This window comes from Callithrix jacchus, chromosome 8 (assembly GCF_049354715.1).
Source record: "Callithrix jacchus isolate 240 chromosome 8, calJac240_pri, whole genome shotgun sequence".
Taxonomy (NCBI): domain Eukaryota; kingdom Metazoa; phylum Chordata; class Mammalia; order Primates; family Cebidae; genus Callithrix; species Callithrix jacchus.
The window spans coordinates 56,691,015-56,712,068 of NC_133509.1; the positions used below are offsets into that span (position 1 = coordinate 56,691,015).

Here is a 21,054-nt window from a genome sequence, read left to right on the forward strand (position 1 = left end):
GACAGGGTCTTGCTCCAGGCTGGAGTGGAGTAACATGATCATAGCTCACTGTATCCTCAAACTCCTGGGCCCAAGTATTTGAGCCGCGTAATAAATGTCTGTGCATCTTGCCACTAGGTGGCAATGTGAGTGTTACATTTAAAAGATCGTGGATGGTTCACTTTGCAGGTAAAACTGTAAATAGTTCTTAAATGTGCATTTCTGCTGCATCTGATGGGGAATCCCCTTTGATTTCTAATGTAAATGTAGAGATGTTTTAATAATAAAAGACTCCTTTGTCCAACTAACATATATTCCAAAATCCTCCAACAGAGACCTGTGTGAGCTTCTACTGCGGTAATAATGGTGAAGAACTGGCATTTTTTGTCAGCTATTTTGTGGCTTCGGCTAAGCTGTAAGTTGGGGAGTTTCAGGACATGAGATCCTTTTCAAAATTCTGGGGAGGGGAGAGAAGGGATTCCAACTGGCTAATCTGGAGTGCCCTCCTGAAAATGTGTAAAGAAAGATGTATAAATGTTGCAATAATTGTACTATTCTGTATCTGATTATGTCTTTGAGAACAGGTGTAACTGCTGCCAAAAATGAAGTGCAGCAGAGTCCTCAGGACCTGACTGTCCAGGAAGGAGAATTTGTCACAATCAACTGCAGCTACTCGATAGGAATAACCACCTTACAGTGGCTGCAACAGCATCCAGGAGGAGGCATTGTTTCCTTGTTTAAGCTGAGCTCAGAGAATAAGAAGCATGGAAGATTAACTGCCACAATAAACCTACAGGAAAAACACAGCTCGCTGCACATCACAGCCTCCCAGCCCAGAGACTCTGCCATCTACATCTGCGCTGTGGGACACAGTGCTCCCCAGGCACCTGGAGCCCATACATAAACTCTAAAGTTGAGGCATCATTTCTCACTCCTGTCTTTCACACTTGTCTGTCTCTATCCTCAGACAGATGATGTAGAAAGTTTTAAGTTTTTAAAATACATATTCTCCCTTTCCAGACCATCTCTCTTCTCTACAACATCATCACCAAGTATGTTAACCAGAAAATATGTGATTTTTACCTTGGAAGTAAAATATACAGGGTATAAAAATCCCAATTCTGCTACTTATTAACTGAATGATCTTGACCAACTTACTTCTCTGTGCCTCAGTTTTCTCTCCTATAAAAAGGAAACAGTGTTAAACATAGTACGTAACCCCAGTTGTGTGGATTATGTGAGGTAATATACACAAAGTGCTTGACACATTTCTTGGAACGTAGTGTTACATAAAGGATATCAATTATTAATATTAATTTTAGATGTGCTGTGAGTTTGCTAATACTCACTATGGGTTAATACCACAAATTGTTGAAGAAGTATGTGGAGTATAAATAATAAGCACCTTACAATAATTTTAGTTTTCAGATTCTTTCCTATGCCCAGCACTTGGCCTTTTTAATACTGTTAGGAAAAACAGAGACTAGCTGCAGAAAACATGATAGAAGGATGACTCTATGGTTTGGTTCCTGGAGTGGAAATGAAAGACTGGTAAGAGGTGCTTCTGGGGAAGCTCAGTGACTTATTTGGAAAAAAGCACAGGTTCTAAGTTTTCATGTGGAGATCTCTAATGGAAACTTGCAGTTGTGGAAATTCATGAAGAAAAACATCGAACCCAGTGTATCTACATCAATGGTTCTCTATATCCCCCAAGGATTCTTAATGTTATTATTTCCAACCCCAGTGGAATTTTTTTTTTCTGAGACAGAGTCTTGCTCTGTAGCCAGGCGCCAGGCTGGAGTGCAGTGGCGCAATCTCGGCTCACTGCAACCTCCGCCTCCTGGGTTCAGGCAATTCTCCTGCCTCAGCCTCCTGAGTAGCTGGGATTACAGGCACGCGCCACCATGCCCAGCTAATTTTTGTATTTTTAGTAGAGACGGGGTTTCACCATGTTGGCCAGGATGATCTCGATCTCCTGACCTTGTGATCCGCCCGCCTCGGCCTCCCAAAGTGCTGGGATTCCCCAGTGGAATTCTTATATCAAAGTAAGTTTTATTATTATAATTCTTATTACTCAACATTAATCATATATATTAAATTATAGCTACATTATTTTTTTAAATCAAAGAATTTTTAAATCAAAATACTACCTGCACATATCTAAAAAGCCAATAGTATTATGAAGTTCAGTTCTTTCCTTAGCCCATGAAGAAAACAGAAATACCATGCTCTACCCCCACCTTCCAATTCAAATCCATTCTAGCAATTTCTAAATAATATGTATACACTCTTGATGTATCATTATTGACCATTATCTATCGACTTCCTTCCATGGCAGCATGCCACTACTCTCACCTTCCCAACGTAGTTTTATGTGTATCATAAGCTGGGTTCAGTAGACAGTGCATATATGATTATGACCAAAGCCACCATCCAGCCAAAATGACAACTATGAATTTACATATTTTTTTCTGATACAATGTATTTTCTTAGTTAATAATTACATTTTTTTCATTTATTCTATGTCAGTGTCCAATTTTTTCTAAGTTCTTCAACAGAGTAGTAAAAACATTTATTAATAATTTCTCTCAAATGCTTCAAGAACCTTAATTTCTTTCTTTTTTTGCCCCTAAAGATTCCCTTTCCCTTGACCATTCGTTTCCCTATGTGAACTGACTGCTCTATATGCATAAATGTGATCCTAGACATTTTAGCACCACTCTTCCAAGTCGGCTTTCTTGCATTTTGGATCTCATTTCCCAAAGAAAAATAGTAGAGAGAAAAAAAGGGAGAGGAAGAAGAAGAAAGAAAAAGGAGAATGGGCTCACTTTTGAACAATGGGAGAAATAAATGAGTAAATGGTACCAGCCCTCCCCCATGTCCTGCAGAGGAAAAGTCTGAGGCATATTCTAAAAGAGTCTTCAGAAGGTCATGTCAGAATCATGCACCATTCCTTCGGCTTTCTCCACTACCCAAATCTACTCCCTTGATCCCTCACTCTTGCTCCCTGAGATCATTTCCCAAAAATGCCCTGCATGCAAACCTTTATCTCAGACTCAGCTTTTAAGGGAATCTAAGCTAAGACATGCCTTTTCTCCTTGTGAACAGAGAGGACATGAAGTCAGAAGACACAACCCTGCCCGTCTGCTCTCAGTAGTGCTTCATCCCCTTCGAAAGCCCTAGATCCTGGCCTAGATAGCTGTCCCAGTGACTACTGACTGCAGCTTCTCTATTGATGATACATGTTCCTAGCTTCCTGCTTTTAAGAAATACTGGACACACCTGTGTTCCTTTCCTGAAAGAAAGAGTGCTGGGATTGGAGGGTCCAAGTGGAATTACAGGGTGAGACAGAGAGAAGATACAAAAGATGCTGGCCCTAACAGAGAGGGAAAACAAAATAAACTGTTCTTATGAAATAGAATAAGAAGTCTTGTTCCTCTGAGAGTTCACTGGTCTTTCCTGAAAGCCAAGACATTTTTCCGTCGAAGAAATGCACAAGTAAAAATCAAGAAAACATAAACACGGATAAAAGTTTCCTCATATAGTTAGCAAGATTATTCACAGAGGCAGACTTATTTGTCTCAGTTTTCTCAGCATCCCCAGAGTTTACTGTGTGGACACTATGGTCACAGAAAGAATCTCAGGTGCCAAACCTAGCAATTCAAATTGTTTCTGGTAGAAGTCAATGTCCTCCCGTAGTCAAATGAATGAACTAGTAGAAACCACTGCCTTGGTCAGTTTTCCTTCTCCTGTATCTGTCCTTCAGCACCTCAGTAGGTGCTTAGATAGCACTGACCAGGCACCAGCTCCCAGCTGGTGTGGAAACCATTAGAACCCTCTTCAGAGAAACTCAGTCTGGTCTGACGTTTCTGACTTCAAACCTCATTTCCGTCAGTCAGGCAGCTGGTAAAATTAATAGACCACAAACTCTATGAGGGCAGGAACCATGTCTTAGTCATTACAGTGTCCCTATTGCTTAACAGTTTCTAGAGCCAGGAAGATTCTCAGTGATCTACCCTGCTTTGTCCTCTGCTCTGATAATGAGAGTTTCTTGACGTCAAGGGCTGTGTTTTGTCCATTTTTGTATCCACAAAGGGATTAGCAGGTATTTAACAATAGTAGAAACTGAAGAAAAAAAAATTGTGTGGAATTAAATTTCCTCTTTTTAATCAGAAGTGACTTAGCCTTGCTAACTTTCTTTCTATGTCCTTATATATAGCTTCTTTTTTTAGTTACTTGATTTTCTCACCTCACCAAGAATGTAAAGTCTGTGAGGACATCACTTGTGTTTCTTGATCCCTGATGTTTCTTTTGCAAACTGCCCAGTCCTGATATCTAGAAGGAGGCCAACAAGTGGTTTTTGGAAGAATAAGTGAATATAATAGTTATTTCAGACTTCTGTTAAAATGACTCCTTGCACAATTTAGTAGGAAAAAACACTGGAGTCTTAATCCCAGTTTTGCAGCTAGCCGGGTAGCATAACTCTGAAGGCACATCTCCACTTTCAGCTTCAGTTTATAACCTGGAAAATCAGGATAATAATATACACTCTACTCTTATCAAAAGAAATCATGATCTAATCTGAATTAGATCATGAAAATGAATGCCTTTTAAAAAGCGAAAATTTTTAAACAAACAAAAATTAACATTATCAAGGAATTATATTTATATGTGAAATTAAATGAACAAGAAATATTATCCTAATACACTCCAAGACAACAGTTTTCTATCCCATACTTATCCAAACTGCTATGCAATTCAGTCAGCACGAAATTACTACCCACGTACCTGGTTGTCCTTATTATTCTGGCTTTGCAACCTTCCCGTCCCTCAGCTTAACTAAATATTCTCCTGTCTCTAAACCCAGTTTTTGTTTTTTGTTTTTTTTGGGTTTTTTTTGTTTTTTTTTTTTGAGACGGAGTTTCACTCTTGTTACCCAGGCTGGAGTGCAATGGCGCAATCTCGGCTCACCGCAACCTCCGCCCCCTGGGTTCAGGCAATTCTCCTGCCTCAGCCTCCTGAGTAGCTGGGATTACAGGCACGCGCCACCGTGCCCAGCTAATTTTTTGTAATTTTTAGTAGAGACGGGGTTTCACCATGTTGACCAGGATGGTCTCGATCTCTTGACCTCGTGATCCACCCGCCTCGGCCTCCCAAAGTGCTGGGATTACAGGCTTGAGCCACCGCGCCCGGCCTAAACCCAGTTTTTAGAACCTTCAAAGAGCTTGCTTTCCAACATCCCCCAGAAACATGCATTTCTCACCTTGCTGAGCCAAGCCGTCCCCTAGTATCCATCCTCTCTCCGAGAAAAGTTTTTATTCATTTGGTCATTGGTCAACATTTTTCTCAGCTGTCTATTTCTCAGAATGTATGTTCTATTCTACTAATTTCTTAAACTAACACTATTTTCACCACTGGCCAAACATTGTATCTGAATTTGAATCTTATTTGAATTTTACATTCTAATTTGGCAATATCTTTATAATCAGAAATATCAGTGATATTACCATTTTGTGTACAAAGTATATAAAATAGATATGCTCCATATCTAGTAAGGGATAAAATTTTCAGAAAAAAATCTGGATTTCTAGGTGATTTTATTATAAAACTAAAGATTTTTAGAAGAAAATTTTTCTTTAGTATATTGAGAAGAAAATATTCCAGGGAATGATGAACCCAGTGATGTCAAGTTACTGTATATATAAACTTTTATACTTGATTTCAACTGTAATTAACTACAACGTGAACATTTCTTTTGAAGTACTAATAAGTATGGAATACTCTCTTCAACCTCAGATTATTCACTCTCAGCTCCATCATTTCCCCTGAAATATGATGACATTACATTTTCATTCTCTGATTTATTTATTTTTTTTATTTTCCTTTCAGGTGGGCTGGGTACTTGCAATGGCTAATAGAGCGGAGTTGCAATTCTAGGCACTATGAACAAGTGTTTTAACTAATACATTATGTGGGTTATTTAAAAACTTAATGTAAGCTATATGATAATATAGTACTGGTTTGTATTTTTACAAAGTCATGTTTTAAAGGTCCATTCTTAGCTCATAGCTAAAGCATTAAAGTTCAATATTATAAGACAGCAGAATGCTAAGGCTTTATACTAAACCAATTCGGTAATATAGAATCGAATTTTGAGATCGGAAAAGAGGTGGTCCCACAACTGGGAATTAAAGTCAAAACTGATTTGAGCTGGTAAAGCTGCGTGTGCAAAGGAACTCTGTGGGAAAACTTGAATCTGCCAGAAATTTTCTGCTAGATTTACTGCAGATCCTGCCAGATTCAAGTCAAGCATAGGAGGATAAGCAGAAAACCTCCTTTAACACTGCCTGTGAAAGAATGTTGAGTCCAAGAGACAAGTAGTGGAAGACCCTTATAGATTAGGACCCATAATATACACTGACTTGGCAAACTGAGACATAGAGACAAGTACAGACCTCAAGAGCACCAGATGATTTCCTCCCTTGGATCTACTGCTGGTAACCACTAGCCCCAGGGTCCATTTCCATTGTACAGAAAACTACTTCACAGTCCCTGAAAATTATATGGCAATATACATCAAAGAGTCCTTACACTCTGACCCAGTAATTCCACCTGTAGAAATTCCTCCTTTCTTAAGAAAATTGTCAAATAGATACAAAGATTTGTTTTTTAAATGTTGGTGAGAGCTTTATTTAAATGAGTGGAGAAGGAAAAGATACCCCAATATCTAACAAAGGAGTTGATTCAAAAATTGGGGGCACATTTACCTAATGGATGTAATAACTAAAAATCATTTTATCTAAACTTCTGTTTTCAGCCAAGCTGAAATAACAGGAACCAGATTTACCCTTCCACTTGAAATAACAGCAACTCAGAAAGCTCCAAACAAATTACATACATCAACAATTTCCAAAACACAGTACACCAACCAATAAATACCCATGATCCTGAGAGATGGGAAACAAATGAGGCGAGCCCTAATATAGCTCCAGCTTATTGCCTTGAGACAGTTTCTAGGCCACAGCACATAGAGGGGAAACTGAGGCAGAACCTGGTAGGTTCCCTGATTTGAGGCAACAGAGCTGAGACAGAGAAGACTAATACAGCTAAAGTTCATAGTACAGAATATGTGAGAGGAGAGAGGGGCACAGAGAGGACCTAGATATCTGCCAAGGATGCCCTCAAGTATTCAACAGAATGCTCATCTGCCCACACACGTGGAAACTACCCGAGGTGGATGGTGGTGGGGGGAAGAACTATTCAAAAGGATTAAAGGAAAGTATGTCTAGAATTTAGAAGAGAGTTTATTGCTTAGCCATGTATTTCTTAATTCTTTAATTAATATTTCATATACCTTATTTTCTCTGACTGTAGTCACTTATCATTGTTGTCCGTTTTCAAAGAAAGAATCATTTCATATAAATATTGACTAAACAGCCCTGTCTGGCTTAGATAAAGAGTAAAGACAAGAGGCCAGTTGCAGTGGCTCAGGTCTGTAATTCCAGCACTTTAGGAGGCCGAGGCAGGTGGATTACCTGAGGTCAGGAGTTCAAGACCAGTTTGGTCAACATGGCAAAACCCTGTCTCTACTAAAAATACAAAATATTAGCTTGGCGTGGTAGCACACACCTGTGATCCCAGCTACTCGGGAGGTAGAGGCAGGAGAATTGCTTGAACCCGGGCGGTGGAGGTTGCAGTGAGTGGAGATCAGGCCATTGCACTCCATCCCAAGGGACAGAGCAAGACTTCGTCTCAAAAAAAAAAAAAATGACAGGAATAAGTATTACCCGTATGGCATGACAAAAGTTTTTGGTAAACCTAGGGGTTTTTTTCTATCAGTAATACAATTACCTTTAAAAACTAGTTTTTATTTCTCATTCCTGAATTCATTTACATATAATATCAAAGTATGATATATTCAAACCTTGCTGACACCTGTAAAAATGTGGCTTTGCATGATATAAAGTCCTTATACTTTAATCAACTTCAAACCTCAGTTCTACTGTTTTAATTATAGGGTTCATTTCACTATCTCTTGTGACTATTTAAATACTTTCACACATTTCCTCTCATTTTTCATCTTCTAAGGCTGAGGATTCCTAATTCTTAAGAATATTTCTGTTATCCCTATAATAACTGTTGTATCTCTCCAAGCATTCTTTTTTAGTGAACAACTGTCATTAATGGCTTCCAGAAAGGATTAGAACACCATCTCCACGTTTATCATTCCAAGTGCTGTGACTCATGCCTTGCCAACTACATTTCCCAGGCTCCCTTGCAGCTAGGGTGCAGACCTGTATTCAGCCAAGTCTTTGATTGAGAGATGAGCCACCTGACAAACAGGCTAGGTAGGGGCATCTCTTTTCTTGGTTTAGGTGCAGTGGAGGCCGTGTGGTATAGATGAGGCAGCAGCAGCACCTTGATTGAGCCAGGAGCAGTAACTTCCTGTTGTGGCCAAACAACAGGGCCTGTTTGGCCACATATTGGGTGGCTGGCAGCACGGGAGGCAGCCAGCACAGGGACAGGACAGCAGCCTTCTTACAAGGCTGATGGATGGGTTATTCTGGACATCACTCCTGGAAGTCGAGCCTAGAATCTTTTTCTCCAGTCTGCCCAATGATTTTATGAGCCTTCTGCTTTCCCAAATCCTGATCTGCTTATACTAGGTAAAGCAATTTCCTTTCTTTCTTTTCCCTTAGCACACAGACATCTCACAGTGTTTAGTCTGAGACCCATCACAGCTTTCATTCTGGCATCCTTTAAGCTGAGTGTCAGACCTGGTTAACTTTTTCACTGCAGCATGCTTGGCTCATTTCAATGAGGAAGAAGAGTTCATGTTTATAATGATTTCTGTTCCTTTGCTTGGAAATCCTAAAAGATAGAAAAGAGCCTCCAGTTGCTGCAGACACAGGCATGAGATATACTGAAAACTCTTCAAAAGTTTCTCTTGGATGTTTCCTCATTACTTCACAAGGTTTCTTTCTAACCTTCAGAGCTAGTAAGGTCCTTGGATTAAAAGAGCCGTTGAATTTCAAGTTTAGTTAAGAAACATTTTCCTCATTTGGTGGGAGTGGGGAAGTAGTGCAGACTAAACCTAGAGCTCACATCATGTTTTTATTACCAGTTCAAATCAAATCAGGGTTTCTAGTCACTTGGCTAATGTTTATCCTTCTTTACAACTTGAAAAAATGTCTCTTTCTCAATGAACACTTCCCTGCCCCTCAACATAAATTTGTTCCCCTTGTGTTACTGTTTTAAAGAACCCTATAATTTCTGTGCATTTCTGTATGATTATTTGTATATCTGTCATTTCCATTAACCTCTAAGTTCCACTAAATGCTCTGTGTTCAGAATAGTGCCTGGCACAAAGGAGTATGACAAATAGTGATGAATGAATGAATCTGAGCCACCAGGCATGTATCTTACTTTGTGTTTGGCTGTCCCTCAAGTGTAGATGGTCCTAGTGACGATTCCATTAATTCAAACACTGACTGGAGTGGACTGAAAACATATGAAGCAGTGCTTCTGAAACTGAGGCTGTAGTCCAATATGAGTGGAGATAAAAAATGATGACCTTAAAAAGAGAATTAACATAAAAGCAGGTATCAACATGGGAAACTGCAGAGGATGTTTGTATGCACAGTGGGCACAGAAGCAGCATTAGACCAACCACCTCCAAAGTTGAGGTTCTAGGCTGAGGTAACAGATCAAGTGAACCAGGCACTGTGGGACAATGGGAACACTTAGATTCCTAACACTGGAATTTGCTGATTCTTCTACTAACGTGTGGTAAAAAATTTAGCCTTACCCAAAGTCAAGTCTGGCCTTTTTCTTCAAGAGTTCCTTGGGAGAAAACCTCTGAAGGCTTGGAATTTCCTAAATTGTTGGCATGTCTTTGTAATTGATGGTGGGGTCCTTGGACCGCACTTAATAGTTTCTGCTATCAAGATGACTCATTGCAGGGCTGGCCACACTCAATGGTCCAAGGATGGGGGCTGGCCATGCCAGAAAGACCAACCATATAACTTAGGATGGAGGGTTTGGGTCACAACCTAGAGACTGAGTTCAACCACACAGGTAATCAGTCACGCAATATAATGAAGCCCCAATAAAAACTCTGGACACCAAAGCTCAGCTGAGTTTTCCAGACTGGCAATATTCCATGGAGATTTACACACCTTGATTCTAGGAGGGTAAATCATCCCTGAGGACAATGGACGTTTCACATTAGGAACCCTACCAGACTCTGCTCTATGCATCTCATCCCTTGACTGCTTCTAATGTATCTTTCTCTGTAATGAATGAATCACAAGTATACTCAGTTTCAATGAGTTCTATGAGTCTTCCTAGCGAATTATGAAACCTGCTTTAGGAAATACCCAACCTCACCATTGGTGCCAGTAGCACGAGTAGTCTTGCATGAACTGTCTCCCCTTTGTAGTTGACTCCTCGTTTCATGCAGTTGGGGGCAGAAGTCTTATATAGATTTAGTCTGGAGGTGTCTATGCCCTTAACCTTGAAGTTTGGCTAACTCTGGATAGCTACCATTTGTACTGAGAAACTCTATATGAATAAAAGAAGTTTTGTTCATATAATGCCTAAACAGCTTACCAAGTATATCAAGGAAGTTTTTAAAAGTTAAAAGTAGGCAATTCAACTGGAAAGGTAACTAAATGCCTATGTTTCCATGATTACATGTGTTGCTTAGAACATATGCATATATGAGATTATCATGTTAAAATATTTCTAACACATGGGCTGGCAAAACCTAACAATAATAATTAGTACTTGCCTAGTTCTTACTACTAACTGGTTTCTGTTCTGAGTATTCTATGCATATTAACTAATTTAATTCTCATAACAACTCTGGTTATTAGCCAGGTTTGTAGAAACTGAGGCACAAGGAGGTTAAATACTTTTCCCTATGGCACAGTCCCAAAATTTGAATCCAAACCATGTGACTCCATAATTCATGCTCTTCCCTAATGCCCCATGTGGCTTCTCAAAAGGCAACCACTTGAAATTTCTCTATGAGCTTATAGAAATGTATTCATAAACTGGTTATCTTAACATCCAATCCTAATCATCTTTGTGGCAAAGTAATATTTTTGTATGACGTGTCAGAGGCATTTGAACGAGAGCAACTCCATCTTGAATAGGAGCTGGGTAAAATGAGACTGAGGCCTACTGGGCTGCATTCCCAGGAGGCTAACGCATTCTTGGTCACTGGATGAGAAAGGAGGTTGACACAAGATACAGGTAATAAAGACCTTGCTGATTAAACAGGTTGCAGTAAAGAAGCCTGCTAAAATCCACCAAAACCAAGATGGCGACGAGAGTGACTTCTGGTTGTCCTCCCTGCTACACTCCCACCAGTGCCATAACAGTTTACAGATGCCATGGCAATGTCAGGAAGTTACCCTATCTAAAAAGGGGAGGCATGAATAATCAACCCCTTGTTTAGCATATAATTAAGAAATAATTGTTAAAAATGGGCAATCAGCAGCCCTCAGAGATGCTCTATCTATGGAGTAGCCATACTTTTATTCCTCTCCTTTCTTAATAAACTTGCTTACACTTGACTCTATTGACTGACCCTGAATTCTCTCTTGTGTGAGATCCAAGAACTCTCACTTGGGGTCTGGATTGGGACCCCTTCCTAGTAACAAAGAGATGTGTATTTTATTCCTGATAATACCTTTTTGCTTTGTTATACTTCTCATGTTAGGCCAGCAGCTTAAGAAGCCCTGGTCTCCTTCCTGTATTGGAAAAGGGAGTTCACAATGAACACAAAAGAAGAAAGGATGAATTTGAAAATTCCTCTAGAGACAATAGAATGAAAAAAAAGGATTCTGAGTTTGGGTTATGACTTTCAAGTTTAAAAATAAATCTATGCCTTAAAAAGTTCTCTTAGAATCTTTGATAAACCTGACAAAAACAAGCAATGGGGAAAGGATTCCCTGTTTAACAAATGGTGTTGGGAAAACTGGCTAGCCATGTGCAGAAAGCAGAAACTGGACCCCTTCCTGACACCTTACACTAAAATTAACTCCAGATGGATTAAAGACTTAAACAGAAGACCTGGCACCATAAAAACCCTAGAAGGAAATCTAGGCAAAACTATCCAGGACATAGGAGTAGGCAAGGACTTCATGAACAAAACACCAAAAGCATTGGCAACAAAAGCCAAAATAGACAAATGGGACCTAATCAAACTCCACAGCTTCTGCACGGCAAAAGAAACAGTCACTAGAGTGGATCGGCAACCAACAGAATGGGAAAAAATTTTTGCAGTTTACCCATCTGACAAAGGGCTGATATCCAGAATTTACAAAGAACTCAAACGGATTTACAGGAAAAAAACAAACAAGCCCATTCAAAAGTGGGCAAAGGATATGAACAGACACTTTATGAAAGAAGACATATATGAGGCCAACAATCATATGAAAAAATGCTCATCGTCACTGGTCATCAGAGAGATGCAAATCAAAACCACATTGAGATACCATCTCACGCCAGTTAGAATGGTGATCATTAAAAAATCTGGAGACAACAGATGCTGGAGAGGATGTGGAGAAATAGGAACACTTTTACACTGTTGGTGGGAGTGTAAATTAGTTCAACCATTGTGGAAGACAGTGTGGCGATTCCTCAAGGCCTTAGAAATAGAAATTCCATTTGACCCAGCAATCCCATTACTGGGTATATATCCAAAAGACTATAAGTCGTTCTACTATAAGGACACATGTACACGAATGTTCATTGCAGCACTGTTTACAATAGCAAAGACCTGGAATCAACCCAAATGCCCATTGATAATAGACTGGATTGGAAAAATGTGGCACATATACACCATGGAATATTATGCAGCAATCAGAAATGATGAGTTTGTATCGTTTGTAGGGACATGGATGAATCTGGGGAACGTCATCCTCAGCAAACTGACACAAGAACAGAAAATGAAACACCGCATATTCTCACTCATAGGCGGGTGATGAAAACTGAGAACACATGGACACAGAAAGGGGAGTACTAAACACTGGGGTCTATTGGGGGGAAAAGGGGAGGGCCAGTGGGAGGGGGAGGTGGGGAGGGATAGCCTGGGGAGAAATGCCAAATGTGGGTGAAGGGGAGAAGGAAAGAAAAGCACACTGCCATGTGTGTACCTACGCAACTGCAACTGTCTTGCATGCTCTGCTCATGTACCCCAAAACCTAAAATCCAATAAAAAATAAATAAATAAATAAATAAATAAAATAAGTTCTCTTAGAATATATGTTAATGAGGAAGGAGACCCTTAATCCTCTTCAGCCTTCTACGTTGCATCTCAAAAGGAGAAGTTGGAAGTCAGTCAGAGGGGGGACCAGCCAGGTTAAGGATTAGGCCCCTACTACTAACCACAGTCCCATCTACAGATCACGGATATGGGAAGGAGGAATCTTTCCAGAAGGCATTGTTTTTACTTAAACATGATCAAACCCCCACCTAAATCACATAGCCCACACCTACTTCATGGATCAAGACCCTTTCACATGTAATTTCTAGAGTTGTAAGCCCAGGACCCTTTCACATGTAATTTCTAGAGTTGTAAGCCTTTAAAAGGGCAAGGATTTTCTTTGTTGAGGAGCCTGGCTATTAGGCAACTATGCCTCCACTGCTCCTGGCTGAATAAATCACCCCTTCCTTACCAGTTCAGTGTTTGAGAAGTTTGTTTTACGGCCTTTCCTGCTTCATTAATACATAAACCAATTACGTAACCCTAGATTAGATTTAATGCAAATTTCTTAGTTTCTAGGGTGATGGAGACAAAAGCAAGAAAGTAAAACACTAGCGAAAATCTCTGTGCCCCATCTCCATATACCCTCCCAGCAGTGGGGTGGGAGGAGGCAATTTTTTTTTATTATTCTTTAAGTTCTGGGATACATGTGCAGATCTTACAGGATTGTTACATAGGTATACGCATGCCATAGTGGTTTGCTGCCTCCATCCCCCTGTCACCTACATTAGGCATTTCTCCTACTGTTATCCCTCCCCAATCTCTCCACCCCCTGCTATCCCTCCCCTAGCCCTCCAACCCCCAACAGACCCCAGTGAGGAGGCAATTTTTAGCCCCCAAATAGGATGTTAGGAATCTGAGACTAGAAGGGATTGACAACAAATTCCTATCAGAAAGCCTGAGTGACAATAGCCTGCAAGTTTCCACCAGGGCAGAGGCAGCTGTGCAGTAGTGCCAATAGGCCCAGAGAGCCCAGGACAGCCCCATTCTGCCAGACTGGAACTAGAGCAGCTGAATTTTCACAGGCACACAAAAAGCATAGAAATTAACAGAGAGAGACTTAGTGGACATGGATGGGTGTCAAAATTATAATAAAAAGGATGCAGAGCATGTAAATCAATGGCCAGAGACCTACAGGGATTCAGACATCAGGACATTAGAAACAATAATGTTCCAGACCGAACCCTAAGTATTCCACCCCACCAAATGCCATTTGGGCCAGATATCCCCAACCAATTCCAGACAACCATTTAAGCCCTCTACATTTCACCTCAAGGAAGGGGAGGAGGAAATCTGAACTGACCAAGGACACCCTGAATTGACTTAGAAAGTCATGATTTTACTGAGAAAACCCTGTATTTACTTAACTCAAGTTTTCTGACACAAGACAAAATGGTTACTAGAGTTAGAAATAAAGTTGTTATAGAAAATAAAGCTGTCCTGGTTTGAACAGCTGAGTCAATTACAAAACATTTACCCACTACATCACTATTCACCAAACCAGTGATGTTCAACCATTCCTCTGCCCCTACATAAATGACAAATGACAATTTGTATATTGTGTATTGTATATCCCCTCAGGCCTAAGGGCCGTGTGCTGTTTTAAGACCAACATCACAACTGAAAACCACTCACCTGGACACTTACTAAAAGAAATAGCTTGGATTAGGATGGAACTTGGTGTAACCCTCAAATATGGGAGTTTGTCACTAGAGGTACCAGAGGACCATATTCTCTATTATGGAACCCTGATGACAGTATATTACAATGAAGTCAGTGATTGGCAGACAGCAACTTCAAATAGGCATGAAAACAAACATTGAGAAACAGTAAACACATTAGATAACTCATTTAGACACTTTTACATGCAGCATGGATAGGATTTAAAATAACATTCCCAAGTTAAACTGAAACCATTACTATGTAAATGCCACAGCCAAGTCAAATGAAATAGTAAATACCAGCCTTGCAAACTGGTATCCCTCAAGGGCACTCAAAGGAGTTAGACTGCATGCTGTTCTCTTAGGAAATGTCCTCCTCTCTATCAATCATTTCTGTTTTGACATCAAACCCATTGACCAGCATATGTTTTGGAATTTCTGAACAATTGACTTTCAAGGACTAACATGCATTCAGCACTTTCTTAGAAACCTCATAGGAACCACTGTTGCCAATAAAATAAAAACACACACACAAACATTATAAATCTAACCCCAAAATAGAATTGCTTCAAGAGAATGGACATCCCACTCCCCACATTGTTTGTACACATCTGTGTTGATTCTCTCCGTGAATTGGCCATGCAAGCAGGAGATCATCAATCAGCAGGTGTCACCCAGCGCAAGTCAGAATTGCTCGACAGAAAATTGAGTCTTTTTTTTATTCCCTATTGTCACCTACTAAAATGTAAGTTGCTTGTTGATCTCATCACACTGAGTTATGTTTCAGTGAAGTGTTGAAAACGCCCAGCCTGCACATATTCTTGAAATTTCAAAATAATGGCTCAGTGAACAGATGTATACTTTCTCCCAACAGCTCTTGGTGGAAATGAATTTTTTTATGAGCTCAAACTATCTTTGATTCATCCCTGATTAAAAGTCAAGTTAAAACCAAATACTTTTTTGAAAGACATTTTAGGAAGTTATTGACACAAGGACTTTTGAGACTGAAAATCACTGGGTTAACAATAAATCTTTGTTTGGGGAAACAAAAGAACAGTACAGGAGAGAGGTAAAAAGCACAGGCTCTGGGGCCAAACTGTCTGGGTTCAGATTCTTCACATCTCAGCTCTGTGACCTTGAACAAATTACTCCATTTAATCATAACTTCAGTCTTTTTAAAAAGTTGGGATATTGAATAATGGTTACTCCATAGGGTTTCCATAAAGGAAAATATAAAGTAGTATTTATATGCACATAGAACAGTGCCTGGCACAGAGCCAGTGTTCAATTAATACTAGCTATTTTTTGGATGCAGATAAATAAAAGAAGCAGTTGATGACTACTTACATGCCCATTCACATAAAATGTAAGCCAAATCCATATTCTGTATCTTACGGGGACAAAGTTTTCTGCTCATCTATTAACTAAAAGGAGTGAAGAGCTTCCCTATAATATTGAAAATTATCCTAATGGTTTCAAGGACTGTTTTCTAGGAATGTTTGCTACAGAAACCTCACTGGTTAGATGTTTGTTGGAGCACACTGTGATTATTCAGTGTTATTGCAAACTGTGTTTACCACAGGAGGCTGTTCTGACTCACCACTTTGTGACTCACCAATTAGTAAACAGCTAAATGTCGCATTGCTGATTTAGGAGTAATTTACTTCATCAGTATAAAAGGACTGTGCAGATTCTACTAAAATTGAGAACATAGCTAAAGGCGTTCTTCATTGTAAAAATGAATTTTAGAAAACAAGATGACTCTTAACAGAGTTACTTTAAAATACAATGCAATATGTCTATTTTAAATGGCAACAATATCTTCTGTCTGACAGCATTCAACTTACTTTCAGATTTATTTGGTGTTTTCTCAACTTCACAAGCACTTGAAAATCCATAAAGGAGGGAAATATGTCTTTTTTTCATTTTCAATAGTTACATCAAGGATATTCTTCAAAAGTCTTTCATATTTACCATGCTCTCAACAAGTAACTCTTAACAATGAAAGTATGATCATGATGATGGGTAAAAATCAGGATCATTCCTTTTTCATCTTTACCCATGTAGAGCAATGTAACGTGCCCTTTTTCCAAACCCTCTGACTCCATAAGGGATGAGACACAGAGGGTGTGGCTGAGGGCTCCTAGGCCCAGGACCCCTTGGCTGGTGTCCTGCGGCCTGCAGTCCAGGGCTTGTAGGTGATCAAATAGGGAAGGAGAAATGAGGGAGGCACAGTGTTATAAGCAGGACTGCGTTTTCACTGGGAATGATGGTTAGCAAGATGCTCAGATGTGTCCCTTCCTCACACTCACCTTTGGCTTGGTTCTTAATTCCTGCCCAGCCCTCCCTAAACCCTTTGTGGAGGTCCAGAAGAACTCACAAAGAACTAAGTGAGTCACAGACACCCAGCAAGCAGTCTCCAGAGAGGCCTCTGTGCATAAAGACTTCCACAGAAGGATGCCCACTCTTCCTACCTGGCCTGGGACTCAAAATGGGCACAAAAACTGAAGACTGTGAGAGAGGTTAAGGTCACAGACCAGAAACTGACAATAAGATTGATGTTTCAAATAGTTGAATTTTTTATTCTTATCCTGAGATCTACTCCTCATTTTCAGTCTGTGTTAAACCTCAGTGAGGGGTGTTTTGTCTCACGTTCTGTCTACTGGTGGATGGATCCCAACCTTTCTGCACATGGGGACGTACTTTTTAAAGACAAAACTTTTGCAGATAGTAATGGATTTTAATATCCATTGATTAACAAAAGTGCTATGAATACAATAACACTTTTAAATAAATTTGCTTTCAGTTTTTTTGACTAAACATAACATATACATGTATATATTTAACCTTTTAGGTTAAATATATAAAACTAACTTATCACAGTGTCTGGCACAGTAAAAGCATTCAACAAATATTAAATATTAGCTATAATTACTGCTATTGCTGTTCTTTATGCAATCCATAGGTAATGCCTGGTATACATGTGGATTCTCAGAGTGTTTATAGAACACAGCAACACATAAACTATACTAAGCTCTAAATCTTCTATCCCAGTGTTACATGTAAATTTTCAGTGCCACGAAAGAAACAGCACTTGAATATAAATTTTCTCAGCAAGGCAATTTACTTCTATAGAAGGGTATGTCTCATGGGTGGAGCAATGGCAGCCACACACATGAACAAGGGAAGGAAAGGGGTTCTTATCCCTGATGCAGGTAGCCCCTACTGTTGTATTATTCTCCTATTGGCTAGGGTTGGACTGCAGTCTAAGCTAATTCCAATTGGCTATTTTAAAGAGAGCAGGAGTATGAGCCGGAGTGGCAGAGTGAGTAGTTTAGCGGGAAGGATGGTTACAGAACAGGTAACCCAGGATGACTTAAGTCAGAGCAGATGACCAGGGTGACTCAGGATGGAGCAGGTGACAGAGGCTAGGAGGTGGTTGTTTAGTGAAACTAGGGGCAAGGAGACAAAAAGAACAAGAAAGTTAAACTTTAAAATGAAGAACAAGAACTGAGAGCTGAACATGATACGTTGGTTCTTTGGAGAGGATCTCAGAACTCATTATACTTAACAATTTACAGGGTAAAACCTTTGAAGAGGAATTTATTGTATCCTACAGCAGGAACTTCATCCGATGCATACTGCACATGCAACAGCAGCATTTAGCACTGTCTTGCTGTAGAGAAATTCTTGATAAATTGAATTAAATTTATGTCTCATAAAATCTCAGAGAGAGGAAGTGTCTTGGTCCTATATCTTGGCATTTTCAAACCTCTCCATTGTTTTTCTTTCTTTAATGTATAGAGTCCACCTGTATAAAAATAATAAATAAGAAAATTGATGCTAATGTTCTTCATGAAAGGCAAAAAAAAAAAAGGCTTCTTGGAAAAGAATAGTTATGGGAGAGTTCTACTAGAATTTGTACCTGAGAACAATTTTATTTTAGGAACCAGAGGTGCTGAGGACTCAGCTTCAGGCCTACCCTAGGTCAGAAACATCATGGGACTAATGGTCAATCTAAGCTCTTGTCCTTTTATAACAGACCTGGTTATGTCCTAAAAAGCAAAGAGCATTTATAAATAAATAAGAAATTTTAACAGTTCAATAGAGCAATGTGACTTTGCAGCTCTTCCCTGAATAGGTGGCATCCCTTTCCCTATCCCTTGAATCTCGATTGGTCTCCTTACATGGATCAATAGAATGTGGCAGAAGTGACAGTTGTGGAAGTTCTCTGAGCCCTCACCTCAAGAGCCTTTGAACTCTGTCACCTGCTGTCTTGGACCTTGGCTTTTTTCCATGTGAATAAACTGAGGCTAAACTTCTGGAAGAATAGAGACCACATGAAAAAGAACCATGTCAGCCCGTGGCCCTGGACATGCGAGAACGCTAAAGATCAGCAAAGCTGAGCTAAAACTGAGTCACAGTTGATCTCAGATACATGAGAATCTAGCCAAGGCTAGAAAACATTTGGTTGGATCTCAGCTCAATTTCTGACCCAGTGATAGCAACTAATTTATCATGATTATTATGCAGTCATTAGAAAGAATATATTACATCAATGTATATTGACCTGGAAGAAGTTTTGCGATATATTGTAAAATACTGCTTATACTAATATGCAATTTTAATAAAATCTATACATATAAAAGCTCATAGTGAAGGCATGTATGGACTTGCTCTGGTCACCCCAGGAGTGAAATTGGCAGAAGGAGGAGGAGGGTTGGAGAGCAGAAGAAAGTGACTTTTCCCTTTACCTATCTCTGTATTATATGATGGCCACAGCCAGCATGTGTCATTTTTGTAATTTAGAGATACAGCTTTTAAAGAAGTTACAAATGGCCAATGCCTAAGAGAAAAGCTAAGGAGTGCTTTGGGCCAGCTTAAGGCTTCTGAATGAAGACACAAAGGTCTAATGATAGAAAGGACATATTCTTTGGATTCTTAGCATTGCCACCACTTAAAGAGAGAGAGAGACAGAGAGAGAAAGTTTTTATACTTTTCTCATTAATTGTATTTCTGTTAATTTAATTCATAGGAAATAATCATAAGTGTGCATAATTAATTATATGGAGGTATTTCATTGTGTGCTCCTTATTACATCAAAAATTAGAATGTCTGCCAGCAGTAGTTAAATAAATCATGGCAATTTATATACGAATAAAGCCATTAAAACCATACTAAGTATCTGGAAACACTCTCGCTCTTAAGGAAAACAATGCAATAAATAAAACTGAATACATGACAGTGTTACAATTTTATGATATACATAGATAAAGCGACTATACCAAGTTGTTAGCAAAGCTGATCTCTGCATGTTTGATTTAAAAGATTTTTGGCTGGGCGTGGTGGCCCATGCCCATAATCCCATCACTTTGGGAGGCCAAGGAGGGCAGATCACCTGAGGTCAGGAGTTCAAGACCAGCCTCACCAATATGGTGAAATCTTGTCTCTGCTAAAAATACAAAAATTAGCTGAGCATGGTGGCTCACACCTGTAGTCCCACCTATTCAGGAAGCTGAGGCAGGAGAATCACTTGAACCCAGAGGTTCAGGTTGCAGTGAGCTGAGATTCTGCCACTGTACTCCAGCCTTGGTAACAGAGCAAGACTCAGTCTCAATAAATAAATAAACACAGAGATTTTTTTCTTCTTCCTATTTAACCCTTGTTCTATTATGTATAATGAATGTGCATTCCTTCAAAATCAGAATAAAACACATACTATAAATAATTTCAGTGAATCCTGGGAGAGGGAGAAGAGGAATAGAGCAGAAAAATCAGTGAGAAAATACAAGAAAACTCTGTCTTACTTAGATCCCTCATTTCCTTCCCTTCCCTGTGACCCTGAATTTAAAACTGTCAAACAGGAGACATTTCATCAGGTACATGAGACAATGTAGATGACTATATAGCACATTTACATGTACGTACTGGGCTGATTCAGCAGAGAGACAGAAACTGGTAATGCAGGTGAGAGAATGTGGCTTTACAAAGTCCTTGAGTTGGCAAAGGTGATGGGGTGTGGTACATAAATGGAGGGGTCGGCTCTAAGGTAATCAGGGATGGTGCCCCAATCCAACAGAAGGAGAGGCAGACAACAGGGTAAAGATGCAGTAGAGCTGCCGAATTGGAGTGAGAATT

The 21,054-nt window shown here is 39.6% G+C and overlaps 1 gene segment (V, D, J or C); it reads left to right on the plus strand.

Moving 5' to 3' along the window:
- The first annotated feature begins 286 nt into the window (after positions 1-286).
- LOC100385731 (T cell receptor alpha chain constant-like) overlaps positions 287-21,054 on the plus strand; it is a 257,258-nt gene continuing 236,490 nt past the window's right edge. The window contains 2 exon segments of the C gene segment in view: positions 287-394; positions 564-841. Coding sequence covers positions 343-394; positions 564-841 — 330 coding nt within the window.